Source organism: Eubalaena glacialis, chromosome 2 (assembly GCF_028564815.1).
Source record: "Eubalaena glacialis isolate mEubGla1 chromosome 2, mEubGla1.1.hap2.+ XY, whole genome shotgun sequence".
NCBI classification, from domain to species: Eukaryota; Metazoa; Chordata; class Mammalia; order Artiodactyla; family Balaenidae; genus Eubalaena; species Eubalaena glacialis.
In genome coordinates, this window is record NC_083717.1 from 78,848,330 (window position 1) to 78,862,046 (window position 13,717).

Genomic DNA, 13,717 nt, shown 5'->3' on the forward strand with positions numbered 1-13,717 from the left:
TGAAGAATAGGTAACAGTTAAAGATTAATGTCACTTAGCATCTGAAAAATTCAGATTTATTAAAATAGTACATTATGAGGCGATCATTCATTTTTACACAAGGATGCTTTTAAAAAACTATTTGTAATTTAATAATTTCAGACTTCCTCAAATAGTAAGAGCTTAATAGAATCACCATTTTACTTATTAAATTTGGGTTCATTCAAGAATGAACCAATTATGTAGAGTGAGTTAAATGTTTATGTTAAACTTATCAAATTTAAAAATTGAGCTTTTTATAGGAAAAATGATTAAGTATGTGTATATTTAATGAAATCCACTTTAATACTAGGTATCTTTATTTTATAGGAAGGAAAAGAGATATAACTTGCTGCCTTGTGTGGAGTCACATGATGATCAAAATTAGATCCAAGAATTTCTAAACCCCAGGTTTCACGTTTCAATATTTGGCTTTACTTAAAGTGACTCATAAGATTGACTGATATCTTGTGTCAGTACTTAAATGACAATTTACAGAAAGTCAGCTCTTCAACTTGATTGGCGACAACCCTTTTCAGCCAAAAAGTAAGTGTTGCTGCCACTACTGATACTAGTATATGTGGCTTTTGTACCGATAACTTTGCGTCAGGAGAAAGGATGAGAGGTAGGCACATTTCCTTAAAAACAAAAACACTTAAAATTGTTAAGGTAACAATTGCTCACATAAAAACAAATAATGTGAATTAAAATATGAGTAAAGTAGATATGAAATGATTTCTCTCTGTGCCTGGTGATCGCTACTATTATTAGTTTGGTATACATAATCATGTATGTTTCTTTTATGCATAGACAAAAATTAATTATTTCTAAAAAAATTGTAAAGCTGTTACGTAGCTTCAAAAATTTTTTTCTCAACAATATATCCTGTGTATATTGACAATGGCAGTACCGTGCTAAAAAGAGTAAGGAAGGTCTTTGTCTTCTGCATGAGTTTGGTAGGGCTGCCATGACAAAGTATCATAGACTAGATGGCTTAAACGACAGAAATTTATTTGCTCACAATTCTGGAGCCTAGAAGTCTAAGATCAAGGTGTTGGTAGGGTTAGTTCCTTTTGAGGGCCGTGAGGGAAGGATCTGTTCCAGGCCTCTCTCCTTGGCTTATAGGTGGTCATCTGCTTCCTATGTCTTTCCTTTCCCTTCAGAGGGTCTTTCCTCAATACGTGTATCTGTGTCCTGATCTGCTGTTCTTCTTTCTTTTTTAAAAAAAATTAATTAATTAATAATTTTGGCTGTGCCAGGTCTTAGTTGCAGCACACGGGATCTTAGTTGCAGCATATGGACTTCTTAGTTGTGGCATACATGTGGGATCTAGTTCCCTGACCAGGGATCAAACTTGGGCCCCCTGCATTGGGAGTGCAGAGTCTTACCCACTGGACCACCAGGGAAGTCCCCTGATCTTCTCTTCCTTTAAGGAAACTGGTCATAGTGGATTAGCGCCCACACCCTGTCCCATTCATATATATATATATATGGTATATAGCTATATATACCCTCTTTATATATCTAGTTAAGCATCACTTGTATCCATCTCCATTGCTGTTACTTTAGTTTAGACCTTTAGTACTGTTTCTCTTTTTTCCGTCCTCCCCTCCTCTTCCTTTTTCTCCTCCATCTCAGCTTAAAGTAATATATATACATAGTTTTAAAAAATCAAACAACCTAAAAAGGCTTTAAGGGGTTTAACCTCAGTTTCTTGAAGAGTGCTTATGTGCATATATGTGTGCTGTCTGTTGCATAGTCAGTTTTAACCATTTTCTAGTGATGTTTATCATGAGGATTTATGCTTTCTTACAGCTACGCCTTCCTTCCCTCTAAGTATCTCCCAACATAAAAAATCAAATCTGTATTTGATATTTTCATTATGATGACCATATAAATACTGTTCACTGACAAGCATGGTAGTATGCTATTAATATGCCTTTATATATAGAATAGCATATGAGAGGATACATTTATTTTTATTTTTTTTCTTTCTTTCGTTGGTGTACCCAGCAATTAATACTTTTCATGTTTTTTAATTTGCTAACTTGTATTAAAGTCTATAGCTAAATCTTCTCACACTCTCAAGAGCCTCTCAATTCAATTTTCTATACTGTAAAACTTGTCAGGTAGTCTAAAAGTTTATATTTTAATCATCTTTTCTTTGGCCTCCTAGAGACATTCCTCCTGAAGGTACTGTTCTCCTGAATTAGTCTGGACTGGTTGTTCTCTAGGCCTACTGAACTTCTGTTGTTCTGGGACTTTGTATTGTGTTCAATGCCATGTTTTCTTCATCCTGTGTCTTCCTCTTTCTTGATTGAGTCTCATGTTTTGGTGGATTGTATAGTAGCTTCCTGAGAAAGGGTGCCTGGGAAGTAAATCTTGTGTGATGTTGCTGGTCCTTACTCTCACACTTGATGAAAAGTTTGAATTCTAAATTGAAAAATAATTCTGGTAAGAATTTTTAAAGTATTACTTTACTGTCTTTTAGTTTCTGTGCTTATTACTCTTGATCTTTTCTATATGACCTGTTTCTGCCCCCCATCCCCTACAGATCTGAGGATATTCTCTTTATCTTTTTTGTTCTGAAATTTGATAATTATATGTCTTGGTATAACTTTTTTCTTGATTATTGTACTGAGTATTAGTGGGATCTTTCAACCAAGAGATTTTTGTCTTCTGATCTAGGAAATTTTCTTACATTATTTCTTTGATAACCTACCCCCTGCTTTTTCTCTATTCTCTTTCTGTAAATTTTATTAGGTGAGTGTTGTACCTTTGAAATTGATTTTCTAACAACCTTGTGTTCTCTGTTTTGTTTATATATATACTTGTGTGTGTGTATGTATGTATGTATATATAAATTTTTTTTTTTTCTCTCTTAGTTCCACCTTTGACATTTTGGTTTTTTTAACTGAATTTAAAAATTTGGCTATCGTATTTTAAATTCTATTTTTGTTTCTGAACATTACTTTTTATAACATCCTTTTTTGTCTCATATCTCTAAAAATGCTAATTATATTTTTTCTAGTATTTGTCTTGCTTTTTGCATTATCTCTTTTCCTTAGGACTCTTTATCTGTTTTATTGATTTTGGTCTGAAAGACAAGAGGTTTTCCTAAAATTTCTGGTGCTAATTGGTTGTCTATTACTGAGGCACTAAAATGCTTCCTAGGAGGTCTGTGCTTGGTCAGAACTCCTAGGATGGTGATATTTACTATGTTCTTTGGTCTGTTTCTTCAGGCGAGAAATGTGTAATTTTCCCTGATTGGAATAAGCCTTACTTTGTTCTTTTATTTTAGTCTAGCACCTCATCCCTGCTTTGCTGTGTACCTGGCATTCCTGAATTTGATTCAGTTTTTCTGTTATATCTCCCACCTGTTGCCTCTTATTCTTAGTTTATCTGCCTTTTGTTAGTACATTTTTTTTTTTTTTTTTGGATAATGGTTAGGTGCAATCTTTTTTTGTAGATATAATCATATTCTAGGCATATGACTGAAACTGACTTTGTTCCCAAATTTTCTGTCCACTGTAAAGAACTACTATCAACCGTCATCCATCTGTCTATCTATCTGTCTACCTATCTATCATCTCTTTATCTAAATCTTACTAGTTTATATCTTAGAGAGTGAGCTCTGGGTTTCTCATTGTTGCTACCATGTACTAACTATAAATATCAATTCAGAAATTGCTATTAGGATTATTAAAGTAGATCTTAAATATCGTACTATGTATTACAAAAAATGTATTTTTCTTTTTGAAAATAAGGTTTGCTTCTCTCCTTTTGAAAATTAGATAAATCAAAAATGGCAGAACTCTTTATGGAATGTGAAGAAGAAGAGTTGGAACCATGGCAGAAGAAAGTAAAAGAGGTTGATGATGATGATGATGATGAGCCGATCTTTGTTGGAGAGATATCAAGTTCAAAACCAGCAATTTCAAGTGAGCATTTACTTTTAGTGAAGCCCAGTTTTGTAAGATACTGTTTCTAATAGAAAAACTTGTGAACTGTTTTATAGGTATTTAATTAAGTCCTTGTTCCTCTGTAGGGAGTTAGGGATGAAAGATTAGGTGGGAGGTCAGTAAGAATTTCAGAGTCAGGGTTTTGATTGGGGACTAAAGGAAGGAGGTAAGAGGTTAAAATATCACATGTGAGAAAAAGAAACGGACTAAGATTAGCTGGTGACACTGGAGGTCTTTTCATATTAGAAATCATAATTTTTAGTGGAGCCAGGTAAACCTATTTATCTTTTTGTTCATTTTCCTTTTTTTTTTTTTTTTCCTCTTTTAAACTCAGAAACAGAAGAGTTTAGAATATTTTGCTTAAAATGTCAGAATACACTAAATAAGTTTGGGTTAGTCTCAGATAGGGGTTCTCACATCTAAGCAACTGCCTCATTGCAGTGTCATCTATACATAGCTACAGAATGTATAGGCAGTGAATGATTTCAGTTAGAGTAATTCGATTTGACATTGTTATAATGTTAAAGACAAACGACACTTGTTAAAACGTCCACTCAATAATGTATAGAAGTACAGAGAAATAATGTACAAATTTCAGGGGAGAAAGAGAAAATAGATCCCTTCCCATTGCATTTACATGTTTGTTTGCTTGTTTAAGTCAGGAGAATTTACCAAAGAATGTAACCAGCATACTAGTGTTTTCTTACCAAGTTAGTGCGTAGAAGTGTAATTAAGAGACTACTTCTAAATTTTCTGAAGGCCTGGCTCTTTCTTCTGTTGCCTCTAAACTTGGAATGGCATTTTTAGTCAGTTTTATTAGAGGAAGAATAGCTTAACCAATTGAATTCTCAATAGCATTTTTTTGTGGCAGATTGATAATAACTCCTAGAGGTTCTAAGTGGAGTGCCACTTCGATTATAAATTGAACTAGGCATGATGGCATGCTTGTTGATGATAGTGGAACATAATTATATATTCTCTTAATTACTGTTTCTTGTCACTGTGATTATTTTATACTGGAATATTACCATATTGCAAAATTGTTACTCAAGTTCTCTTATTGAAAACATGACAGTTAAGATTTAAATTGAATTTATACTGATTGTAGATGACTGTTAACAGTATTCAACTGGAATAACGTATATTAGTTTTAAGATAATTCTGTCAGAAGGGGATTGACCAGGAAGAATTTCTTTTCTGTACTCTTAAGATGCACAATTTAAATGATTTTATTGCTGTTTATGTATAAGCCATAAAATATTTTAGCATATGGAGTATGAGCTAAATGTTTATATACAGTTGCCAGAAAGGAAGGTACAAATTTTTGTAGAATACAAACACCGAAAGGACTTTAGCAATAGTTCTTTGATGGTTTGAGTAAATACTTAATCTTGAATTTCTGAATGAAAATGGGGTCAAGTTGCTTGAGCAGATTTTTCTCCTTTAAGACATCTCTAGTACTTAGGTATAGAGCACTGCATTGCCATTTTCAGAAAACAGTCCTACTTTTATATGGCCCTTTACTTTATAGAATTATTTTATGGGAGCTGGTTCCTTTCTACTATGAGGGGAAAAAAGGAAATTTATATGAGGTCTGGTGTTTGTGCTTTTACCTTTTTCTAACCAACAATTTCAGGCAATCCCTACTCTTCTAAATTTTAGTTTGATTACTGAAAAACCTGTAATTAGGAACTTTAAAATGCAATTAGGAACTTTAAACTGATTCTGAAAGTCATATTACGCTCTGACTTCTGGTATAGTGATAAATTTGAAGCCCCTTAAGTTGTAAGATATTCTGGTAAACTGTATGTTCATTGCAGTCTGTATTCTCTGATAGTTTCCCTTTCAGGACTCAGTAATGGTGTAGATAATCCAGTGAGATCCCTTATAATGACACTTCAGGGCTTATAAGGGTGTGAATTGGATATGGACGTTAGACAGGGTTTGATTTTGAGTAATAGGAACTTGAGTGTATGTATAGCCCTTTCATCACTCAAAGAAAGATATATACTTCAATTATAGTTGTATATGGATATATTTTTAGAAATTTTTTGCTAATTATATGACTATTTCTTTGCCATGCAGAAGGTTTGACTTATATGTAGTCATATTTATCAATCTTTAACTTCTGGCTTTTGGATTTTGAGTTACAGTTAGAAAGATTGTTCTTATTCTATAAGATAATTAAGATGCATAATCTTATTTCTTTAGTAGATAAAGATATATACGTTTAAAATTAACTATATTCATAATTCAGTGTTAACTTATATTCTCCTTCTAGTAATCTGTTTGTTTTCAGTGTGTGATTTCTATTATCTTAATATATATATCATTCAAACAATGAATTTTAAAATAAATGTAATCTTTTATAGATATTTTGAATAGAGTAAACCCCAGCTCATATTCGAGGGGAATAAAGAATGGTGCGCTCAGCCGAGGTACAGTATTATTGTACTATTTTTGTTTTAAAGTGAAGTATTTTGACATCATTGATTTTATAGAAATATATTCAATGTGTTGTGTAATTTTAAAATACAGGTATTACTGCTGCATTCAAGCCTACAAGTCAACACTACACGAACCCAACATCAAATCCAGTGCCTGCCTCGCCAGTAAATTTTCATCCTGAATCTAGATCTTCAGATAGTTCTGTTATTGTTCAGCCTTTGTCTAAACCTGTAAGTGTTTCTGAAACTACACAGTCAGCTCAGGGATACATTGGATATTATTTATCAGTATCAACAATGCCTAGTTAAAATTCTGTACTACCATGGGTAATCATCCAATGGAATCATAATCAGCATCAGAAAATGTCACCATCTCTATGATAGCTCAACTGGTACCCAAATAATAATTGCAGTAGCAAACTACTCAGCCTGTTTTTAAATCAGGTAATATGCTTAAATTAAATAGGTACAGTATTGAAAACTGTGCTATCAAAACATGAATAAAAGTATAATTAGTAATGAATATTGCATAATGGCAAACTATTTCAGATTGTAAATTGGGCCAAATGTTCTTAGTTCTTAATTGGGAAAATTGCTAAGAGGCTACTGGAACTTTTTATTCTGAAAACATACCGTCATAGTTTAGTTAGTTTAAATGACTCTTAACAAAAACTAATAGTTAATATTTATTGAGTTGTTAATATGTGTAAGGCTTTGTGCTAAATGCTGTACATGAATTAATCTCATTTAATTCTTAAATGTTCCTATGAAGTAGGCACTATTATTTATCTCTGTTTTATAGTTGAGGAAACTGAGGCTCACAGTGAATTTAAATAATTAAATATTAAATTTAATAATTTAAATAATTCACTCAGGGTCACACAGCTGGCAAATGATAGATCTGGGATTTCAATCCAGACGAATCCGTAGTTTATTTGTATTTGTATATACATGCATGTGTATTGTACATAAATGTATACTTCTAAAAAAAATGGAAGCATTGCCTTAGTGTGAAAATTTTCAGAGTGTAGTCTTCAGTCCCCTGGGGTTCCCCTAAGACTCTTTTATAGGTTTTGGATCAACAGTATTGTCACAATAACACAAAGACACTATTTGCTTTTTTCACTGTGTTGACATTTGCACTGATGATGCAAAAGCAGTGGTGGGTAAACTGCTGGTTCCTTAGTATGAATAGTAGTTTTTGTATTAGTCACCACCCTGCACTCACAATAAAAATTATTCCAGTCATACTCCATTCCCTTGATGAAGAATTAAAATGTTATTAATTTTATTAACTCTCTACCCTTGAATACATGTGTCTTTTAAAATATTTTGTGTGATGAAATGGGTGGTGTGCATAAAGTATTACTGTGTCTGAGGTATGATGATTATCTTGAGGAAAAGCACTAGTGTGATTAAATTGTGAGCTAAACTACCCAGAAGACCATTTTTTACTTGAAAGGATGACTGACAAACCATGGTTTATACTACTATTAACTTAGTGGTTTAAAAACACCTACTTTTATTATCTCACAGATTTTGTGGGTCAGGAGTCAGGTCATATCTTCATAGTCCCTCAAGGCTTCATTCAAGGTGTGGGCTCTGAGCTTGCAGTCTCATCTGAAGCTCAACTGAGGAAGTATCTGCTTCCAAGTTCTCATGGTTATTGGTACCATTCGGTTCCTTAAGGGTTGTCAGATTGAGAGTCTCAGAATTTTAGTGGCTTTTGCCTGGCTCCTTGCCAGGTGGGTCTTTCCGACATGGCTTCTTACTTCCCCAAAGCACACAAGGAAGAGAGAATCCTTAGCAGGATGGCATTATAGCCTTATGTAGTGTAATCACATACAAAAAATCATGTACATTCTGTCACTTTTGCTATATTCTGTCAGAAACAAGTCACATGTCTTGCCCACACTCCAAGAGAGGGAATCACATAGGACATGAATACCAGGGCGTGGGGATCATGGAAGCTACTTTAGAGTCTGTCTGCCACACACGAGTTCTTCAGTCTTTGCTGTTTGGTAGACAGTTCCTCAAAATTGAACAAAGTGCACCTGTCACTTCAAGGAAAACAACTGGTGGTATTTCTTGCCACCGATGAAATTTGAGCTATCAAGCAAAGTTAGAATTTTGAACAACTTGTATCTGCCATCATGATCTTGACAGCTTCCCAGTACGTAAGTCTTTTCTGGTGGGTGGCGGTATTAATAAATATGATTTTTTGATATTGTGTAATTTTTCAACATTTGGAAGATCTGCGTAATTCAAAGAAACCAATATTTTCTAAATAACTAATGTATGATGTAATAAAATCATGCATGGATAAGATTCATTCAAAGTGCAAGATAAGACTAATAGATTTTAATGTAACAAAGTTCAAAAAACTCAGTGTTAAGGAGTCAGATTCCACATTGCAACAAACCTTTAAGAAAATACCAACTGTTGAGTTTTGGTATTGTATCGAAGAAATATAACCCCATTTATTCTAATTTGCTATTAAAATATTCCGTTTTTCAACTATTAATCTTTATGAAGCCAGATTATATTCTTCAACCGAAACAACGTATTTTAACAGAATGAAAGCCAAAGCAGGTATGAGAGTATAGCAGTTTTTGATTAATCTAGGCATTAAAGACATTAAAGAGATTTGCAGAAATGTAAAACAGTGCCACTATTTTCACTGATTTTTTGTGTTTGCTAGATAGCCATTTTTTACAAAATGTTATTTATGTTAATCTGTAATGGATTTATTATTGTTTAAAATGAAATTAATAAATAAATATTTTAAAAATTTCTCTGTTTTAATCTCTAATATGGTAAATATCAGTAGATATAACCTACCTAAATAAAAATTCTTTTGGGTCCTCAGTAATTTTTCAATGTGTAAAGGGGTTCTGATACCAGGGAGTTAGAGTACTAAAACAAAAAGTTACCCAAAATGTGAAGATTCTTTGCTACTGGAATTGAATTAACTCAGTGGTTTTTTTCATGCTTCATAAGCTATTTGGCATTGGCCTTACAGAAATAGTAAATTTCCCCTAAAATGTTTGTTCTTTTTACAATAAGTGAAACAACTACCAAAGCACCTATAAATTTTCTTGCAAATATTCAAGTTCAAAACCAGAATTGAATCCAGATATTTTTGGTATGACTAATCCATTTTTCCTTTACTTTATATCATATTACTATAAGGTAATCTACATATTTGTTACCACTAAAAATTGATATTTGAGGTGTAGCTTTCATAGAAGACTTACTAAATTTAATTTTATTTACATGAAAAGAAAAATCTATGGCTAAATAAACTCTGCCCCCACTTATATTTTGAAGAGGTCATATATCATAAAAAATAAGAGTATCTTTGGGCAAATACCCCCCCCCAAATCTTTTCTGTAGTTTTAGCATTCTGAAATAATAATATTGATATGAGCCCTGGACTAGTAGTTTAAATAACTTAAGATTGAAGCAAGAGACTTGAATGCTGATCCTGCCCTGTTCTTAACTAAAGCATTGGCAAAACCTCTCTGAGCCTCATTTTCTTCATTTCTAAAATGAGAGATAATTTTACCCAGACTGCTGACTCTCAATCTTGGATCCTAAGATGGTAAGCTACCCAAAATGTAAAGATTCTTTGTTATTAGTGGAATCAAATTAACTTGGTAGGTTTCTCATGCGTATTGTAAGCTGTTTGGCATTTGGGAGGATAGAAAACCGGAAAAAGAAACTTTATTATTTAATTCAGTTTGATAGATAAAAATCTTTCCAACATTGGACCCAGGGAGAAAAAAAAATAAAGTGAGGGGTGATATCTTTGGCGTTGTAAAAGTTAGAAACTAGAGCTTTTTCTAACTCAAAATGTTTTACTTCTATGGGCATAGTTTTAAAATCAAAACACCTCAATTGATAGTTCCAGATCTTGGGGAGTTTTTAAAAGGCGAAATTTTGTCAATTGGTCTGGGTGGATGGGTCTTGGAAATAATACATTTTAAAAAGCTCTCCAGGTGATTCTAATGTGCACAGATAAGAATGACATATTCTGGAATGAATTGAGGATGCTATGTAAGGGAATTATTTACTGTGAATTTTGGAAGCCACTGCTTTTAATAAATTATAGCTTTTCATTTTATGTCATGTTTTGTGTGTATGTGTATATTTACTTTTTCATGTAACATCTCTATACTTCAGTGTCTCTTTCAAATCTGTTTCAGGTAGTGGCGATTTATTGCTATCATTTAAAAAGTCAGTGTGATATAGCTTAAGGGCATAGACTTTGTAATTAGACCCAACTTCTAATTACAGCTCCATCAGTAATAAGGGGCTGTATTGGGAACCTTGCATAACCACACCTAACCTTAGTTTACCTACTTATAAAATGGGGTATAAGGTCTTTATTAGTACTGTTGTGACAACTACTTGATTTAATACATGCAGTGAACCGTGAAGTGCAAGTATATTTAAAATATGACTGTGGCTGTTTTTTAGGTGTGAAGGGTGAATAATTTCAAGTTCAGAAGTGACTTGCCCAAGGTTTTGTAGCTAAATAAATGTGCGGATTTTCTGGATCCCAGTCTAGCACCCATTCTACCCTTACTATTGTGTTTGATATCTTTCTGAACAGTTTTAGGAGACATTAAAATTCCATGTTGGATAATTATTTTAACCAGTTATTGTTTTGTTTTTTAAATTTTTAAAATTTATTTTTGGCTGCGTTGGGTCTTCACTGCTGCACGCGGGCTTTCTCTAGTTGTGGCGAGCGGGGGCTACTCTTCGTTGTAGTGCGCAGGCTTCTCCTTGTGGTGGCTTCTCTGGTTGTGGAGCACGGGCTCTAGGCACACGGGCTTCAGTAGTTGCAGCACGCGGGCTCAGTAGTTGTGGCTCGTGGGCTCTAGAGCGCAGGCTCAATAGTTGTGGCACATGGGCTTAGTTGCTTCGCAACATGTGGGATCTTCCCAGACCAGGGATCGAACCCATGTCCCCTGCATTGGCAGGTGGATTCTCATCCACTGTGCCACTAGGGAAGTCTACCAGTTATTGTTGAATAATGTGTGCCTGCTCTCTGAAATTGTGGTGCTTACATTAGCCAGAGTTATTTCCTAGGAAAGTGTTTAACAGTATTAACTTTGTACTTCTGTTAAAGAACTGTTTTAGAAAATGTAGGTGAATATTATCCATTTTTTAAGTGTAAATATTTGAAGAAAATATTTATCTTGAAGCAAGATTGTGCTTGGTTACAATTAAGTTATATGGCATCACAGATTTTTTTTTTTTTTTAATGTTTCACGTTAAGGCTCAAATGCAAATATCTGCCTGTTAGGCCTCAAATTCTATGAGTGGCTTGGGTTACTTCGATACCCGTTTCCATAACAACTTCTTTTTTTTTAAACAGCAACAATCATTTATTTAGTCACAAATTGCAATGTGTGCAGGGTGTGGTGAGGAAGGCTTATGTCTTTTCTAAATTAAGAAAAAAATTTTTATTGAGGTGTAGTTGACATACAGCATATTTGTTTCAGATGTACAGCATAATGATTCAATATTTGTATATATTGTGAAATGATCACCACAGTAAGTCTAGTTAAAGTCCGTCACCATACGTCGTTACAGAATTTTTTACTTGTAATGAGAAATTTTAAGATCTCTCTTAGTAACTTTCACATATGCAGTACAGTATTATTAACTTTAGTCACCATGCTGAACTTCACATCCCCATGATTTATTTATTTTATAACTGGAAGCTTATACACTTTGACTCCCTTCACCCATATTTTGTTTCTATAACTTCCTATGGACAAACTCATGTCAATAGAAAAGTTAGTAGTAAACCAAAATTCTTAAAACTTATTTGTCCCTTAATTTATAAGCACAAAATAAGCAAAACCTTCCAGTTTGTATTTTGAAATAATATGTATTTTGAAATAATATGTATTTTGTTGGGAAAGTTTAGAGAGAAGTGTACATACTGTATTTTGATTTTTTTCCCCCTTCAAACAGTATAGATTATATCAGTCAGAACCATACTATATACACAGATGCGTATTTCTCTTTTTTCACTGAACATTCTACTAGGAATGTGTCACTGGATATTTCTCAAAAACATATTAGTGGTTGCATGGTAATCTTTTAATTTATTTAACCATTTTTCCATTGTTGGACATAAAGATTTTAATTTTTTGCTGTTAAAAATAATTCTCCAATAAACATTTTCACTTCCTTACTATAAATTTTTAAAGTGGAATAGTTGGATGAAAGGATGTGAACTAATATAAAGCCTGTGATAGCTACTGCCAAAATTTTCATGTGGAAAAGTTATACCTAAATATAGCTTCTATTTTGCCAATAGTATATGTTATCATTATTTTTTAATTGATAAATTTTAATTTTATTTCAAGCTAATTTTAGACTTATAGGAAATATAATACAATATCCCTAATGCTTACATTTTACTTATCAAAACTAAATTGCAGACTTTATTTGAATTTTACCAGTTTTTCCATTAATGTCATTTTTCGTTCCCAGTATCCTATTTAGGATCACACCTTAACAGTTTGTTATTTCTTCTTAGTCTCCTCATATTTTTCTACAGTTACTTACTCTTTGTCTATTACGACCTTGATACTTTCAAGAGAAGTGGCAATTATTTTGTATTATGTAATTGCCATTGTCTTTATTTGCATTTCTTTGACTAGTAAGTTGGGAAAAAAGTTTTTTGTATGTATTGGTCATTTGTTTTTTGCTTTTGAAGTGCCTCAGTTTATGCCCTTTGCCCATTTTTCTTTTAAAGTGACTTTTTCCCTTTTGATCTTTACGTCTTGTTAAATCTTAGAGCTTTTGCTTGTTATATATTATGACTTATAGAATGGTCCAAAATCACTCTAATGAGAGCTCACTCTGTACAATGATGGTCTTTTATAAATAGAATTGGGATCTATTTTTTTGTGTGTATCAGTATATTTAATATATAATAGCTTTGGAGTACATATATATCCCTAAATTATACTGACCACATTTTATGATTATTTATATTAATATATGTGTGTGCTAACATATAAATTTATACTACCTTATATTTGACTATATTATGATTCATTTCATACTTTTCACTCTTAATATCTTCCTGTTAACTGGGACCACACTTTCTCCTGATGGAAGGGCTGAAACTTTCCTTGAGCTCCAAGCCCTTCAGGAGTGGAGCAGGTGTCCCAGATCATTCCTATAGACAGCTTCCATTCTAAACCCTGTGTGCCTAGCTTTCTTGTTTGTTCACCCTGCTGACCTGGCAGTTTTGTATTT

At 33.1% G+C, this 13,717-nt stretch overlaps 1 protein-coding gene across 5 annotated transcripts in view; it reads left to right on the plus strand.

Moving 5' to 3' along the window:
• The window catches only part of ZNF280D (zinc finger protein 280D), a 121,117-nt gene that overhangs the window by 22,105 nt on the left and 85,295 nt on the right, over window positions 1–13,717 (plus strand). For 3 of the 5 annotated variants that reach the window (XM_061182081.1, XM_061182078.1, XM_061182082.1), the window contains 4 exons: window positions 349–564; window positions 3,813–3,959; window positions 6,353–6,418; window positions 6,519–6,658. In XM_061182081.1, coding sequence (XP_061038064.1) covers window positions 3,824–3,959; window positions 6,353–6,418; window positions 6,519–6,658 — 342 coding nt within the window. In that variant the 5' untranslated portion in view covers window positions 349–564; window positions 3,813–3,823. The remainder of the gene's footprint in view (window positions 1–348; window positions 565–3,812; window positions 3,960–6,352; window positions 6,419–6,518; window positions 6,659–13,717) is intronic. The other 2 variants (XM_061182080.1, XM_061182079.1) reach the window with 1 other exon arrangement.